Source organism: Syngnathus scovelli, chromosome 1 (assembly GCF_024217435.2).
Source record: "Syngnathus scovelli strain Florida chromosome 1, RoL_Ssco_1.2, whole genome shotgun sequence".
In the NCBI taxonomy this organism is placed as follows: Eukaryota; Metazoa; Chordata; class Actinopteri; order Syngnathiformes; family Syngnathidae; genus Syngnathus; species Syngnathus scovelli.
Window position 1 is genome coordinate 2,263,787 of NC_090847.1, and position 17,893 is coordinate 2,281,679.

Below are 17,893 nucleotides of genomic sequence, written 5' to 3' on the forward strand. Positions count from 1 at the left end.
TCACGTTTTTTAAACAAGTCAAAATGTGCGTGTAAAATTTACAAACAAAAATGTCAGCCAGCTCGTGGCTCGGCCAGGAGGCTCACCCCGGACCGCATAACAAACCCCGGAGGTCGGCTTGTTGGAGAGATTGGGAGTACTGTACTACCAGCAAGGAGGCCGACCCTTCAGCTGAGTGTGGCCGTTTAATAATATCCCGGATCTGCCCAAATTTTTTTTTCTTAAAAGGTGCATATTTTCTGGTCCTTAGGTGTCCCTAATTACGAATACGCCGCGCTTTTTTGTTTATGACGTCGCGTACCCGAGATATGCGGCATCTATATATAGACTATGGGCTAATACGTGCACAAAAATCGGAGCATTCTGACGATTTACAAGTGTAACGTGATGTAATTTATTTGAATGTTCAGAGTTAGTTGTGTTTTACACGTAACAGCTGTCTGCAAAATGAAAGGGACCATTTCCGCAATTTTCAATGGGCATGCATGTGCGACGCCTCCAGTCAACAGCGGCCGTCTGTATGGGGTATGGGGACCAGTCGTACGAAAATGCCGAAGTTTCTATGAACACAAGTTGGCTTTCACAGCTGTATTTAATGGCAACAAACTTTCTGTGTAAACGGTACAAAACCATGGTACAATAAACGCAGTGGACTGAAGATTGCGGTACCATAAACGCAGTGGACGGCCGTGATTTGTTCAGCCTTGCGCCGCCACTTCCGGTCAGAAAACGGATCAGTGCTCATACATTCTGTTCCGGCTGGTGGTAACCACGGAAGCAATTCATGCACAGTGCCACGCGGCACTTGGAGCACGCACTGGACGGACGCGATTTGCAAGTCGGCAGTGCGCACTTTCGGCCTTGCTCCGCCACTTCTGGCCAGTGCTCCATGCCGTCAAAGCGTGAGTCATCGGCAACTGCGCACAGGCGTGGTCTGCCCACTCTCCGAGCTCGAGTGACGCCTGGTGCTGCAAGCAGAGTTCGGGCCACCTCGCGTCGGAAGTCCAGCAGAGACATCCCGCTATGCTCATCCAGCCGGTGCAGCACCCATGCGTTGAAGACGGCCGCGTCCAGCATTCAAGTGAATATCGGCCACCACCACTTCTTCCGACGCATGTTGATGCGGTAGAGCCCGATGCTCTGGTCGGCGCGGTCCGTGCCGCCCATGCTGCGGTTGTACAGCTGGACAATAAATGGCTGGTCCACTGCCACCCTCTTCTTCTCCTTCGCTGACCAGCGTGACGCCTTCTGCAGAGGATGCTCGGCGGCGAGGGTGGAGGCGATGGTGACCACGGCGTTATCCTTCCACCGAGTGAGCGCAATCTTGTTTGCCGTGTCGTACACGACAGACACGGCACCACGCGGCTTGTTCTTCATAGCTTTCTGATCTGTGATCGGGCAGGAGCGCGGGATGCGGTTTTCTCGGATCGTCCCCGTGCAAGCGTAGCCCCGCCTGCGCAGCTCTGCAACTAGCGGGAGGCCGGTGAAATAGTTGTCAATGTAGACGCGTAGTGGAAGTGCACGCACAGCATCGGGGAGGTCGTTCAGAAGTCGAAGGAGCGTGCCACCGCCCTTGCCGAACTTGCGTTCGACTTCAGAGGCATCTCCACTCGCCCCCTGGTAGATGTCAAAGCGGACCAGGAAGCCGCTGGTCCCACTGTTCAGGCACCAGGCCTTGAAGCCGAACCGCACCGGCTTGTTTTGGATTGCTTGCTTGCATCCGTGTCTTCCAAAATATTCTATCATTGCCTCGTCCAAATCAATATCGCAGTCCATTGGATACGCCTCCCCGAACCGAGCGTTGAGGATGTCCATCATGGGACGCAACTTTGTCATCCGGTCGCTGAGGTTCAGGTGCGCGTTGTCGGCGCAGTGAACGTAGCGGATGATCTCCTCGAACCTGTTGCGTGATATGGCCCCAGCAACGAGGGCGCACTGGAGATCTTCATCTGTGCTCCAGTAGTGGCGTCGACTGGGGAGAGAGTGGTACCCTGAGAGCAGCAAGATCCCCAACACGCGCTTCAATTCTTCGATGGTGAGCTGGAAGTTGGAGTTAGTCACCGCCGCATACTTGATGGTCTCTCGAACAAGGTGAGAATATACATCGGAAAGGAAGAAGTCCAGCTTCTGATTTGCGCTCTTTCCGACGACAATCGTGGGGGCGGCGAGAGGGCTGGCGTCCGGGAATTTTGTCAGGCGCTTTTTACTGTTGCTCCATTTGTACTCCACCCCATCTTTTTGCGAGCGTTTCTTCGCTCGTTTCTTCGAGGTGGAGGCCTGTTGGGGCTCCTCTTCTTCTTCCGTGTCGCCATCATGTCGTCCGTCGGCGAGGACCGCCATGGCGGGAGCGCAAAGCTGCCGTCCCGAGAGATTATCGATCATTCCTCGCCGCTGTCTTCATCAGACTCCACACTGACTGCGGGGGGAGCAATGAAGATTTCAGCCACAGCTGCGTCTTCATCTTCGATTGCATCGAGGACATCCAGCACTGATTTTGTACGCGTAGACGCCCATAGTCTATATATAGATGTTTTGCGTAAAATAATACATGGAGGAAATACGTCAGGGCGAATCATCACAACAATCACATCAGTCAATAACCATTATATGATAGTTGTTCCCTAAAAGTTTCACGCCCCTATGTCGATTCTATCATAATATCCCGGAGCTTACCTTTGATCATGTTCCATCGTGAATCACAACTGTCCGGCTTCGATCACCTAGCACGACTGACTCATACAATGGGCAGATGGCGGCGATTCCGTTTTCGACAGGCGAAAGACTGGTTATAACCTGATACAATCGGCGCGAATGTTGGTCGTCATTTGAGGGCGCCGGATGTTATGGAAATCGGAGCGTCTATATATAGACTATGGGCAGAAACGGGTTTTAGCACCTCCTTTTCAGATAGGCGCAAGAGACGCCATAAATTGACTTCCATGGAAATGAAAGTCAAATGAACCCTTACCAATTTCAATTGAATATATAACGACATATGTACAATTCAGCTTGCATCACGCTTCTCGAAAAGGCATCTTGTTTGCGTTGGTAAAAGAAATAGACGTGATAGGGCACTTTAGCTGCAGAGAGGCTGCTCTTTACTTGCTCTTAAATCAGCCACGGAGAGGCTAATCCTTGTGATATGTTGAAGTAGAGCTGATTTAGAGTAGATTTTTTTTTAAAATCTGAATTTCGATTAAATTTCCGATTTGTTTATAAAATAAATAGAAAAATTACTGCGAACATGGGAAAAATTGTAAACAAAGAGCAACTTTGTTGTTTTTTGATCTCCTGCGTGAAATAAAATTATCAGAATAAAAGTACAAACTAAATCAGGCTGTCTGGAAAAAAAAATCTGAACTAGTGCAACTGCAACATCACAATAATTGAAACATTACAATAACTTGAATAAATAATAGATAATAATGGCAAAACATTTTAGAATAAAAAAAAAAACCTGAATAAAATTCTCAGCAGCATAGTGCAAATAGGCTGTCTGTCGTCACACGCTGCGCAAGGGCCAGCTCTTGTCAATAAAGTGCACGGTCAGGCTGCATTCTTTGGCTTGACCAGAGGTCCGTTGTAGCAGCAAAATGCCTCATCTCCTCCAGCTATTCTCGCAGTTTATCCCAGGTTGTGTTGTACAGCGAAGGCAGGGCTACATCTGACAAGTATTTGCAACTCGGTACAACATACCTCATGTCCAGCACTCTTAGCAAGCGTTTGAAGCCCTGTTTTTCAACAGAATAAATGGGAAGCATGTCCGTGGCAAGACAAAAAGTAATAATTTCGATTATTGCTTTCCACTGCACTCCAACGTTTGTCATACATAATACATACATATATATACATACATACGTATACAAATACGTATACATATACGTATACATATATATATATATACACACACACATATATATCTATATATATATATATATGTATATATATATATATATATATATATATATATATATATATATATATAGGGCGGCTCGGTGGCGCACTGGGTAGCACGTCCGCCTCACAGTTAGGAGGGTGCGGGTTCGATTCCACCTCCGGCCCTCCCTGTGTGGAGTTTGCATGTTCTCGCGTGGGTTTTCTCCGGGCACTCCGGTTTACTCCCACATTCCAAAAACATGCTTGGTAGGCCGATTGAAGACTTCAAATTGTCCCTAGGTGTGAGTGTGAGTGCGATTGGTTGTCTGTCTCTGTGTGCCCTGCGATTGGCTGGCAACCAGTTCAGGGTGTCCCCCGCCTACTGCCCGATGACGGCTGGGATAGGCTCCAGCACGCCCGCGACCCCCGTGGGGACTAAGCGGTTCAGAAAATGGATGGATGGATGGATATATATATATATATATATATATATACACTGCTCAAAAAAGAAGGAACAGTTTTTTATCAGAGTATGCCGTGAATTCAATTAGACTTTTCTGATAAAATTTTGGTCTTGTACGTGGCAGAGGGGGTTGTTAATCAGTTTCAGCTGCATTGGTGTTGATGGAATGAACAACAGGTGCACTAGAGGGGCAACAACGAGATGGTCCCCAAAACAGGACTGCTTTTGCAGGTGGAGGCCATTTCAAGTTCCTCCTCTTGATCTTTTTAAACAGTTTTTCCACAAGGGTTGGCTTTAGCTAGAGCAGGTATGGGCAAACTGCGGCCCGCGGGCCACATCCGGCCCACGGGACCGTTTAATCCGGCCCGCCAACCCTAACTAAATTGTATTATTAAACATTTTTTTTTCGGTCATTTTGCCTGCAATGACTGTATTTCCCCAGTAGATGGGGAACCACTCGTCTGCGCATTTACTACCGGAAGCCGTGTCAGAAAGCTCGGTGCACACTCACAAGTGCGTGTACGTACTCAGTAGTACGGAAATGGCGCACTCGCGCTCTATTTGTAGCAGTGCCGAATTTAGAGCGTGGGCTGTGACGACAGCATTCTTGTAATTTGCGCGCCGAGTTTTCGGATACAGTTTTACGCTAAAGCCACCCACAAACCTTCCCCTGGAATCCTTCCATTAAAATAAGTCGCCCAAGGAAAAGCAAGGTGGACACTGAGTGCCGAGTGTTTAAAAAGAGTGGCCAATTTGGCTCGACGTACGCGACGTGACGTTCAGCCACATGAACATCAACATCAAATGAACACTGAAAATGAAGGGGAGGCTTTCAAGTTTGTTGTAAAAAAACGCATTTTGAATATGACAAATAGCAGGGATTGAAACTTGCGACCATTCTCATTTTCAAACAATGCAGGATGCTCAAGGACATTGATGCACCACCTGTTTGTGACTAATCTTAACCTTTAAAGTTCTTAAGGCTTACTTTAAGGAAGTGTTTTCCGTTTCCTCACCTCTGTTACCAGGTGTTTGTGAGTTAAAACTCTGCTCTGATTTTCAGATACCCCTCACCGTGTTGCCGTTTTGATTACTTTATTTGGATGTATGCTTTCACCGATTCTTCAAGATGATATATTTGGTCAGAATGTTTGCCGTTTGATGTGACCTCATAAGATAAACATCTTTCATTAATCTGACCTGCAGGCACTGAAGTGATGGAGACTGTTATTCATAATAACAGTGTCGTATTTTATGAGAATCACTGATAGCAGTTTTTTAGGGATTTTTTTTTAATGCTGTTAATAAATGCATTTGTTTTCAAAAAACTTTTTTTGAATATCCATGCTTTACTACCTACTAAAAACCAAAACCTTTTATGCAATGACCTTTACAGGTCGTTTATATTACTTCACACAAACACTACATCCATCTGCTCCTGGTTCGGCCCCCCGGTCAAAATTTAGAACCCAATTCGGCCCGCAAGTCAAAAAGTTTGCCCACCCCTGAGCTAGAGTCATTATCACGACTGGTAGCATGAGGCAATTTCTTAACCCTCCTGAAGTTTCGCAGATTGTCCAACTCCTCCAGGATGGCACATCCATGCGTGCTGTTGCAAGAAGATTTTATGTGTCTCCCAGGACAATCTCCAGAGCATGGAAGAGATTCCAGGAGACAGGCATTTACTCTAGGAGAGCTGGACAGGGCCGTAGACTGTCCTTATTCCATCAGCAGGACCGATATCTGCTACTTTGTGCAAGCCAACACTTGTGGAAAAACTGTTCAAAAAGATCAAGAGTGTTAGGGTTGATAGTTTGATCCTATGCTTAAATTGGAATGTAACCTGTAATAATTAACCTAGCTTGTCCTGTTTTAACAAAAGTAGTAGAACAAAGTGCTAAGATCTTTTGAACTGATTAACCAGCTGCAGAGGAAGCAATCAAAGTTGTTCTGTTTACACAACGTCGTACAAAAAACCCTGCTATGCTTTGACCAGAGGCCAGGGGCTTCAACCCCATCCTGTCCACTCTCACCTCCACTCTGACCTCCACTCTCACCCCCACTCTCACACCCACCCTGTTTCTCTCAATAAAAATGCTCTTGCAAGAGGCCTGAGTCAGACCTCATTCGATCATCGTTGTATACACAGCGACAAATGACTCTCCACTTGCAAGTGTTTAAAAGGGCATACTGTCTCCCATGTGGTTCTTGCAAAATAAGTTAGAGTGAGCACCACTCTAACAAGGAGGAACTTGAAATGGCCTCCACCTGCAAAAGCAGTCCTGTTTTGGGGACCATCTCGTTGTTGCCCCGCTAGTGCACCTGTTGTTAATTCCATCAACGCCAATGCACCTGATAAAAAACTGTTCCTTTCAATTTTTTGAGCAGTGTATAAAGGTGTATTGATATTGCATTATAGCTGGTGTTGTTTCTTCTCATAGTTCAGTGTGGTGATGGCTCTTGGGAAGAAACAGTTTTTCAGTCTGGTAGTCCTTGTTCTGATGCATCTGTAGCACCTCCCAGAAGGAAGCAGCTCAAACAGCTGTGTTGTCCTTGATGATATTGCAAGCGCTGCTGACGGCAAATGAAAAAAAACACTGAAAAGTAGCCGGTGTCTGGGGGCCGTATGCCCCACTGGCCCATTGGGGGGTGCCTGTGCCCCCCCCCCCACACACACTCGCCGCAGGGGGCCAGGGGCTGCAGCCCCCCTCCAATGGGGGCTGCAGTGGGCCAAGGGCACCGGGCCCCCATTGAGGGCTACAGGGGTCACAGGCCCCTATTGGGTGCCACAAGGCCCACAGGCCCCCATTGGGCGCTGCAGGTTTTCGACCACAATCCGTTCCAGAAGGCGATTCGAGAAGCGAATCGGTCGAATTCCGACTATTTTTCCCATTACAAATAATGGAAAATATTTTAATCCGTTCCAAGACTTTTTTAAGCATTGTTTTAATATGCGCAATTTTGTCCGATCGCGCAACTGCAGCGCACCGCCGAACGCGCAAACGTACCTCGTCGCCGACCGCGCAACTGCACCGCACTGATCGCATTATTGTGACAAAGCCAGTGCTGAAATTTAGAAAATATTTTTAAAGTCCTGATGTACTTTCCAAAATTTAAGTGGACCTCAGTGCGCAGGGAGCTGAATTTAGGTCTGATCGCGCAACCGCAGCGCGCCAGGCGCTCACTGTCGCATTGCTTTAAGAGCTTCTTTGTGTTTCGAGTTGTAAGATGACGCCGCTCTCGAGCCATGCCGATCTGAAGCAGTTCCTGATCCCGTTCAACTTGTCTATTTCCCTTGCACAATCCTCGTCTTTTTTCTCTAAAACCTTCGCCATGCTGGCTAAAACGTTTGCTAATTAGGCAAATGAGTAGGCAAATAATGTGACGAAAGTAGCACCAAAATGCTGCCGAAAATAAGGCAGCTGTTGTCACAACACTGCTACCCCATATAAAAACAATTTTGTCAACGGATCTACACGATTCACGAAAATTATACTTCCGACGGAACAAAACACGGAAATCCGCGGATCCGCGGAAGATTCTCATCCCTGATATCAGTGGTCCCCAACCTTTTTTGCGCCACGGACCGGGTACGTGTCAGTAATATTTTCGTTGACCGGCCTTTATATAAATAAATACATTTATATAAATAACACATTTATAATAAATATATAAATACGATGAAATAAAATGATACGACTGGCATAGAAACAAGTATAAACGACAAAAATAAAACTCACCATTACGTTGAATTAGTGGGAGCACTGAGCTTGTTTCTCAGAAATGAGCCGGTCCCATCTAGGCATAATCGGAGACAATGACATCCGAAGTGGTTAAGGTTTGTCTTTTAATGCAGGATGCTTGGTCTCCATGTGCCGAAGCAGTTTTGAAGGCTTCATTGCCTCGTTAGCTAGCCTGTCGCCACATATTATGCAGAGTGGGCTTGGCGCGTCAGTCACCTGTGGCGATAAATCCATATTTTAAGTAGAACTCCAGAAATGTTCTTTTAAATGTAGCTTTCCTTTTCTTAGAAGTCTTAGTAGCCTCTTCTTCTTCAGTCTCCTCATTGGGCTTTTTTACTTTTCCGAAGAAGCTTTCCAAACATCTGTTTCTTGCTCATTTTTGATTGCTTCACGGGCTCGTTTGGGGTGACATGTCACGTGACCAAGACGAGCGTCTTGACCTGAACCGACGGATGTAATTGGGAGAGAATCGCCAATATTTTTATATTTTTCAAAATAAATTCTTACTCATTTTTGCTAGCTTTGCGGGCTCGACTGGGGAAACTTGTCACGTGACCGGGACGAGCGTCTTGACCTGAATTAATTGATTGTCGATTAAAAAAAACAAAAAACGTTTTTTTTTCTGTGCGGCTTGGCGACCCGGTACCAAGTGACCGGTCCGCGGCCCGGTGTATATGTCCGTCAGGGAGGGGAGAGGGCAGCTGACAATCCTCTGCGCTGCTCTGACTGTCCTCTGCAGCCTCCCTCTGTCTGCAGCAGTGCAGCTCCCGTACCAGGTGGTCAGGCAGTACGTCAGCAGGCTCTCAATGGAGGAGCGGTAGAAGGCCAGCAGCAGTTTCCGGTGCATACTATTCTTCCTGAGGACTCTCAGGAAGTGTAGACACTGCTGAGCCTTCTTGATGATAGCTGAGGTTTTGCGTGGCTGACTTCAGGCAGGTGGGGATGACTGCTTGGGCCAGCGGGAGGTTGAAAATCCTGCAGAAGATCTGGGACAGCTGGTGGGCGCAGGCTCTGGGCATTTTGTTAGCTACTCCGTCTGGACCGAGAGCCTTCCTGGGGTTTACTGCTTGGAGCACACGCCTCACCTTTTGCTCCTCTACAGCAGGGCTGTGGACTCGGTCGGATTTTTGCACCGAGTCCGAGTCCGGCCTCTTGACCACCGAGTCCGAGTCCAAGTCCGGCTGTCCATTTTTTCTGTTAATTCCTGTGACTGCTTAGTCTTTATTCAAGGCCAATTTAGATCAAAATCTACCAGAACTAACGCAACTGCTTTCACACTGGCTGGTTCGGCTTATATAGGATCCCTTGCTGAGAGCGCGGACGTAAAAGTGAGGCGACGTTCCAATCGGACGTCGGATCAATAAAATTTTCCCTGCCCTACTGGAGTTGTGCTAGTTCATAATGTAGATCACTCATGGCGTAGTCATAAATTTACGGTTTACAATTTAACCGATAGAAGTGGATACATTGGAACATAACCTACACTCTAATACATTATTTGACATGGTATTAAATGCGTGGCTTTACAAAAATAGTCATTGAAGCCCACCCTTAGCCCTGAGTGCCATTGGCATGAGGCAAAACGCTTGAAAACACACACTCTCGCCCAATTAAATAACCATTCTGAAACACAGGACATGTAAGATAATGTTTTTTAATAATTAATTACACCATTATAGCTCAGACATTTATCTAAACACAAATAATTAGTGACGACCCCACAACTATCGAAACACATCAATGATATAACAATTTGTTTGACGTCATCTGATGGCGCCGCGGATGGCTGCCACGGTGAGTTGCTCTCTGTTTCTTTGTCTTATTTTGTGTGTTTTCTGTGTCTTCTGCTGTCCATCCCGGATCACTTTTACTAGAGAAGCACTGTTAAACATCGGTCAGTCTTCTTCTGGTATTTTCTCTCCTGTTCTCTCTGATTCAGACTGTTTGTCGGAGATTTTAGCCGGAGCGGCGGTGCTATACAAGCTAGCGCGACGGCGGCGACGCGGAAAACGAGCGGGAGCCCTCGTAAAGCTGAGGCAGAGAGGGTTCTGTTCTGCCCTACCGTCAATTCATCTGGCGAATGTCCGCTCCCTGGCGAACAAGATGGACGAACTGCTGCTCCTCACTTCAAGGAACACGGACTTCAGCAGATCCGCCGCGCTGTGTTTTGTTGAGACGTGGCTTAGCGAACGAACCCCCCACCACGCCATGGAGTTAGCTGGGTTTCGGCTAACGCGTGCAGATCGCAGCGCGGAGCTCTCCGGAAAATGAAAGGGAGGTGGTCTCTGTTTCTACATTAATGAACGTTGGTGTACCGATGTCATGGTGTTGAAAGAGTTTTGCAGCCCTCTCCTAGAAACACTTTTCATAAACTGCCAGCCGTTCTATTCACCACGGGACTTCTCCTCGATCATCATGGCGGCTGTTTACATCCCACCACACGCACGTGCGAGTGAAGCCACGCAGACGCTGGCTGACCAGGTGACAGACATGGAGAAACTTCTACCAAATTCACTAATCATTGTTCTGGGTGATCTTAACAGGGCAAACCTCGCACACGAACTCCCCAGATACAGACAGCACATAACGTGTCCCACCAGAGGGGCACAGACACTGGACCACTGCTACACCGTAATTAAGGATGCATACCACTCTGTGGCTCGTGCAGCTTTAGGACTCTCGGACCACTGTCTAGTTCATCTGATCCCTGCCTACAGACAGAAACTAAAAACTTCTAAGCCTGTGGTGAGGACTGTCAGGAAGTGAACAGTGGAGTCAAGGCAGGACCTCCAAGCCTGCTTTGACTGCACCGATTGGAGTGTTTTTGAAGCTGCAAATTCAGACTTGCATGAACTCACTGACACTGTCACATCATACATCAGTTTTTGTGAGGATCTGCGTGTGCAGACTAAGACCTTCTGCACGTACAACAACGACAAACCTTGGTTTACACCGAACCTTAGGAGGCTGCGCACAGTCAAGGAGGAGGCCTACAGGAGCGGCGACCGGGACCTGTTCAAGCAGACCAGAAACACACTGAACCGAGAGGTCAGGAAAGCCAGGAGGTGTTACGGGGAGAGCCTGGAGAGACACCTCTCTGCCAATCCTGATCCCTCAACAGTGTGGAAAGGCCTGCAGAGCATCACGGGCTTCAAGAAACGAACCCCCCGTCCTGTGGAGAGCCCAAGGCTCGCTGACCAGCTAAACAGGTTCTACTGCAGGTTTGATCGGTCCTCCCACACAACGGGACCTCCTGCAGCACAATCCACACAATCCACATACTCACCTCCCCCCACAACTGCTCTGTCCACACCTCCATCACCGTGGTCACCGACTCTCTCTCTTGCAGAGGCCGCGCCCGCACTCCAGATTCGCGAGGAGGAAGTGCGCCAGGTGTTCCGGAGACAAAAGATCAGGAAGGCACCGGGCCCAGACGGCGTGTCACCTTCCTGCTTGAAAGTCTGCGCTGAGCAGCTGGCGCCCACCTTTGCACGGATCTTCAACCGTTCCCTGGAGCTGTGTGAGGTGCCCTCGTGCTCCACCATCGTTCCAGTGGCCAAGAAGCCCGCCATCACAGGTCTGAATGACTATAGACCTGTTGCACTGACATCTGTGGTCATGAAATCTTTCGAGAGGTTAGTACTGAACCACCTGAAGGATGTCACGGGCCCCCTGCTGGACCCCCTCCAGTTTGCCTACCGGGCAAACAGGTCGGTGGATGATGCGGTCAACATGGGACTGCACTACATCCTGCAACACCTGGACACCCCAGGAAAGTACGCCAGGATCCTGTTTGTGGACTTCAGCTCGGCGTTCAACACCATCGCTCCTGACATCCTCCAACAGAAGCTCATCCAGCTCGCGGTGCCTGCCTCCACCTGTCAGTGGATCACCAGCTTCCTGACCAACAGGAGACAGCGTGTGAGGCTGGGGAGCATCACATCTGACACCCTGACCACCAACACTGGAGCCCCTCAGGGATGCGTCCTCTCCCCACTGCTCTTCTCCCTCTACACCAACGATTTCTCCGCAAGTGACTCTTCCGTGAAGCTCCTGAAGTATGCAGACGACACCACTCTCATCGGACTGATCCAGAACGGTGATGAGACTGCGTACAGACAGGAGATGGAGCGGCTGGTCCACTGGTGCAGCCAAAACCACCTGGACCTGAACTCGCTCAAGACCGTGGAGATGACAGTGGACTTCAGGCGAGGCCCTTCACCACTTTCACCCCTCACTATCCGCAGTAATGCTATTCTCTCATCAGACACCTTCAAGTTCCTGGGAACCACAATCTCTCGGGACCTGAAATGGACCGGCCACATAGACTCTGTCTGGAAGAAGGCCCAGCAGAGGCTGTACTTCCTGAGACAGCTCAAGAAGTTCAACCTGCCGCGGGAGCTGCTGAAGACCTTCTACACTGCCATCATCCAGTCTGTCCTCTGCACCTCCATCACTGTCTGGTTTGGATCGGCCTCCAAACAAGACAAGCACAGACTGCAACGGACAAAAAGGACTGCAGAAAAGATAATTGGAATCAACCTCCCATCTATCCAAGACTTGTACCTGTCCAGGACCAGGAAACGTGCAAGGAAAATCTCAACAGACCCTTCGCACCCAGGTTGCAGCCTGTTTGAACTACTCCCCTCCGGACGCCGTTATAGAGCTCTGTACACTAAAACCAGCAGATACAGAGACAGCTTCTTCCCCCAGGCTGTCGCTCTGATGAACTCACACCACTCTTAGAGTCTCAGAGTCATTACTGTGCAATAACATCCCGCTTTCCACACCTTTTTTGTCTACACTGTTTGTACTATGTGTACTCTCTGCATCCATTGCAGCCTGGTCATCCTAGAAGAGGGACCCTCCCATCTGTGGTCTCTTCTCAAGGTTTCTCATTTCCCCTAGCTGGAGTTTCGAGTCTTTCCTTGCCCTCTTGGGAGTTTAAGATCAGTTTAAGATCAGGGGATATTTGAGAATATCTTTAGTTTTTCACATGTCCTGAGTGTTGTTGTTAGTCACCTAAATGTTGAACAGAGGCTGTGATTTACCGAAGTCAAATTCCTTGTTTGGCACGCTCAAACATGGCGAATAAAAAACTCTTGAATCTTGAATCTTGGGTGACATAATCGTCCTTGACATTGGTACATAATGTAAACATTCGCCTAAGTGCAACTCAACGTGGCCGCATTGACCGTAAGCAGGGCCGTGGACAGTATTCCTACACGCATTCTCAGCAGCATGATGAAAATTGAATGTATTTTTTTTATTGTCGGACTCGGTCAAAATCAGCGTCAAAATCGAGTCCGAGTCCGGCAAAAATGACCGAGTCCAACCGAGTCCGAGTCCCCGAGTCCACAGCCCTGCTCTACAGTGAGGAGGGGTGGGGGGGGGGATCTGATGTCGAAGGGGGCACGGCTAGAGCAGGTGAGTGTGTCTGAGGTGATGCAAAGCGAGCAAAGAAGCAATTAAGCTCCTCTGCCAGCGACTCACTTGGGTCTAACGCAGGTATGGGCAAACTACGGCCCGCGGGCCACATCCGGCCCACGGGACCGTTTAATCCGGCCCGCCAACTCTAAATAAATTGTATTATTAAACATTTTTTTTTTCGGTAATTTTGCCTGCAATGACTGCGTTTCCCCAGTAGATGGGGAACCACTCGCGTGCGCATTTACTACCGGAAGCCGTGTCAGAAAGCTCGGTGCACACTCACAAGTGCGTGTACGTACTCGGTAGTACGGAAATGGCGCACTCGCGCTCTATTTGTATCAGTACCGAATTTAGAGCGTGGGCTGTGACGACAGCATTCTTGTAATTTGCGCGCCGAGCTTTCGGATACAGTTTTACGCTAAAGCCACCCACAAACCTTCCCCTGGAATCCTTCCATTAAAATGAGTCGCCCAAGGAAAAGCAAGGTGGACACTGAGTGCCGAGTGTTTAAAAAGAGTGGCCAATTTGGCTCGACGTACGCGACGTGACGTTCAGCCACATGAACATCAACATCAACCCGTCACAGATCTAGGTAAACGGACCAACACCTCGGATCTCTCCTAAGAATTGCCACAACAAATTTTACTCCAGACTATGACACACTAGCAAAAAAAGGGAGACCAACAACACTGTTCCCACTGAAAATGAAGGGGAGGCTTTCAAGTTTGTTGTAAAAAAATGCATTTTGAATATGATCTGTACAAATAGCAGGGATTGAAACTAGCGACCATTCTCACTTTCAAACAATGCAGGATGCTCAAGGACATTGATGCACCACCTGTTTGTGACTAATCTTAACCTGTAAAGTTCTTAAGGCTTACTTTAAGGAAGTGTTTCCCGTTTCCTCACCTCTGTTACCAGGTGTTTGTGAGTTAAAACTCTGCTCTGATTTTCAGATACCCCTCACCGTGTTGCCGTTTTGATTACTTTATTTGGATGTATGCTTTCACCGATTCTTCAAGATGATATACTTGGTCAGAATGTTTGCCGTTTGATGTGATCTCATAAGATAAACATCTTTCATTAATCTGACCTGCAGACACTGAAGTGATGGAGACTGTTATTCATAATAACAGTGTCGTATTTTATGAGAATCACTGATAGCAGTTTTTTAGGGATTTTTTTTTTTTAATGCTGTTAATAAATGCATTTGTTTTCAAAAAACATTTTGGGAATATCCACGCTTTACTACCTACTAAAGGCCAAAACCTTTTATGCAATGACCTTTACAGTTCGTTTATATTACTTCACACAAACACTACATCCATCTGCTCCTGGTTCGGCCCCCCGGTCAAAATTTAGAACCCAATTTGGCCCGCAAGTCAAAAAGTTTGCCCACCCCTTGTCTAACGTCACATCACAGCGCCTTAAGTTAGTGATGGTCTGGATGCCCTGCCACACCTCTTGTGGTCTGTTGCTGGCAAGGTGGGTCTCCATCTTTCTCATGTAGTCCGCTTTGGCTTTTTTAATCCCTTTCTTCAGGTCAGCTCGAGTTGAGCTGTAAAGGGCTTTGTTGCCTGACCTGAAGGTAGAGTCGCGGGCCCTGAAGAGTGAGCGGACCTGGCTGGTCATCCAGGGTTTCTAGTTGGGAAAGACCCGGATGGTTTTGTCCACGGATACAGTTCCCATACAGAACTTGATGTAGTCCAGAACTGTCTCTATGAACGTTGCCAGGTCTTGGTGGTGAAATAGGTCCCAGTCAGTGTCTTGGAGGCAAACCTGGAGTTGGCTGAGTGCATTTCCAGGCCAAGTTGTTATAGTCCTTGTGGTGGGCCTGGATCTGCGTCTGAGGGGGTTGTATGCGGGAATGAGTAGCAGGGAGACATGGTCTGACTGTCCAAGGTGGGGGAGGAGCATAGCTCTGTACCCGTGCTTGATGATGGAGTACACGTGGTTCAAAGTCCTTTCTGCTGACCTCCGATAGGCTCCTTCCACTCAGCTGACGAGTTCATGAAATTTTTCGCTCGAAAGATTGAATCCATTAGGGATGAGATCAAGATTACGGTTCCAATCGCTCAGTCGAGACGATCATGCAATAACCCTCTCAAAATTTTAAATGCGTGTCCCTTGAAAGGCTTACACAATTGGTTAGTGCGGCAAAACAAACATGTTTGTTCGACCCGCTTCCAGCCAAACTATTTAAAGAATTATTTCAAATTTTAGGACTGTCCGTCTTAAATATAATGAATCTGTCTGTCTCCTCTGGTATAGTGCCAACAGCCTTTAAATTATCATTATCATTAAACTGCTTCTTAAGCGACCAAATCTCGACCCGGACTGTCTCAGTAATTATAGGCCAGTTTCAAATCTCCCATTCATAGCAAAACTTCTTGAAAAAGAAGTAGCGCAGCAGCTTATTGATTACATGGTCGCCAATAATTGAAATTAATCTTTTCAGTCTGGTTTTAGAGCTAATCATTCCACCGACAGCCCTTGCTAAAGTGACTAATGATCTCCTCATAGCTATAGATTCAAACACTTCATCGGTATTGTTATTACTTGATCTTAGTGCTGCCTTCGACACTGTAGACTTCGATATTTTATTAGAGCGCCTTAAAAGCTGTGTTGGTATTTCAGGGTCAGCACTAGGCTGGTTCTATTCCTATCTATCAGACAGGATGCACCGAGTGGTCCATGGCAATGCAACCTCTGAGCTCTATAATGTTACGTGTGGCTTACTTTAAGGAAGTGTTTCCCGTTTCCTCACCTCTGTTACCAGGTGTTTGTGAGTTAAAACTCTGCTCTGATTTTCAGATACCCCTCACCGTGTTGCCGTTTTGATTACTTTATTTGGATGTATGCTTTCACCGATTCTTCAAGATGATATACTTGGTCAGAATGTTTGCCGTTTGATGTGATCTCATAAGATAAACATCTTTCATTAATCTGACCTGCAGACACTGAAGTGATGGAGACTGTTATTCATAATAACAGTGTCGTATTTTATGAGAATCACTGATAGCAGTTTTTTAGGGATTTTTTTTTTTTAATGCTGTTAATAAATGCATTTGTTTTCAAAAAACATTTTGGGAATATCCACGCTTTACTACCTACTAAAGGCCAAAACCTTTTATGCAATGACCTTTACAGTTCGTTTATATTACTTCACACAAACACTACATCCATCTGCTCCTGGTTCGGCCCCCCGGTCAAAATTTAGAACCCAATTTGGCCCGCAAGTCAAAAAGTTTGCCCACCCCTTGTCTAACGTCACATCACAGCGCCTTAAGTTAGTGATGGTCTGGATGCCCTGCCACACCTCTTGTGGTCTGTTGCTGGCAAGGTGGGTCTCCATCTTTCTCATGTAGTCCGCTTTGGCTTTTTTAATCCCTTTCTTCAGGTCAGCTCGAGTTGAGCTGTAAAGGGCTTTGTTGCCTGACCTGAAGGTAGAGTCGCGGGCCCTGAAGAGTGAGCGGACCTGGCTGGTCATCCAGGGTTTCTAGTTGGGAAAGACCCGGATGGTTTTGTCCACGGATACAGTTCCCATACAGAACTTGATGTAGTCCAGAACTGTCTCTATGAACGTTGCCAGGTCTTGGTGGTGAAATAGGTCCCAGTCAGTGTCTTGGAGGCAAACCTGGAGTTGGCTGAGTGCATTTCCAGGCCAAGTTGTTATAGTCCTTGTGGTGGGCCTGGATCTGCGTCTGAGGGGGTTGTATGCGGGAATGAGTAGCAGGGAGACATGGTCTGACTGTCCAAGGTGGGGGAGGAGCATAGCTCTGTACCCGTGCTTGATGATGGAGTACACGTGGTTCAAAGTCCTTTCTGCTGACCTCCGATAGGCTCCTTCCACTCAGCTGACGAGTTCATGAAATTTTTCGCTCGAAAGATTGAATCCATTAGGGATGAGATCAAGATTACGGTTCCAATCGCTCAGTCGAGACGATCATGCAATAACCCTCTCAAAATTTTAAATGCGTGTCCCTTGAAAGGCTTACACAATTGGTTAGTGCGGCAAAACAAACATGATTGTTCGACCCGCTTCCAGCCAAACTATTTAAAGAATTATTTCAAATTTTAGGACTGTCCGTCTTAAATATAATGAATCTGTCTGTCTCCTCTGGTATAGTGCCAACAGCCTTTAAATTATCATTATCATTAAACTGCTTCTTAAGCGACCAAATCTCGACCCGGACTGTCTCAGTAATTATAGGCCAGTTTCAAATCTCCCATTCATAGCAAAACTTCTTGAAAAAGAAGTAGCGCAGCAGCTTATTGATTACATGGTCGCCAATAATTGAAATTAATCTTTTCAGTCTGGTTTTAGAGCTAATCATTCCACCGACAGCCCTTGCTAAAGTGACTAATGATCTCCTCATAG

General features: G+C 47.3%; 2 protein-coding genes across 17 annotated transcripts in view; both read right to left on the reverse strand.

Annotated features, from left to right (window-relative positions):
• LOC125980798 (ETS-related transcription factor Elf-2) overlaps positions 1-17,893 on the reverse strand; it is a 103,751-nt gene that overhangs the window by 69,024 nt on the left and 16,834 nt on the right. Inside the window, exon 1 of one of the 16 annotated variants that reach the window (XM_068651918.1) lies at positions 8,080-8,143. The exons of the other annotated variants lie outside the window; for them this stretch is intronic. The gene's annotated coding sequence lies outside the window, so the exon portion shown is untranslated. Of the gene's footprint in view, positions 1-8,079; positions 8,144-17,893 lie in introns of those variants that run through there. 16 annotated transcript variants of the gene reach the window in all.
• On the reverse strand, positions 1,078-2,340 carry LOC125987402 (piggyBac transposable element-derived protein 3-like). Its single transcript, XM_049751773.1, has one exon. The coding sequence runs from the start codon at positions 2,338-2,340 to the stop codon at positions 1,078-1,080; it is 1,263 nt and encodes a 420-aa protein (XP_049607730.1).

Coding starts and splice junctions, on each gene's coding strand:
- LOC125987402 (XM_049751773.1), bottom strand. CDS start 2,340: ATGGCGGTCCTCGCCGACGGACGACATGATGGCGACACGGAAGAAGAA.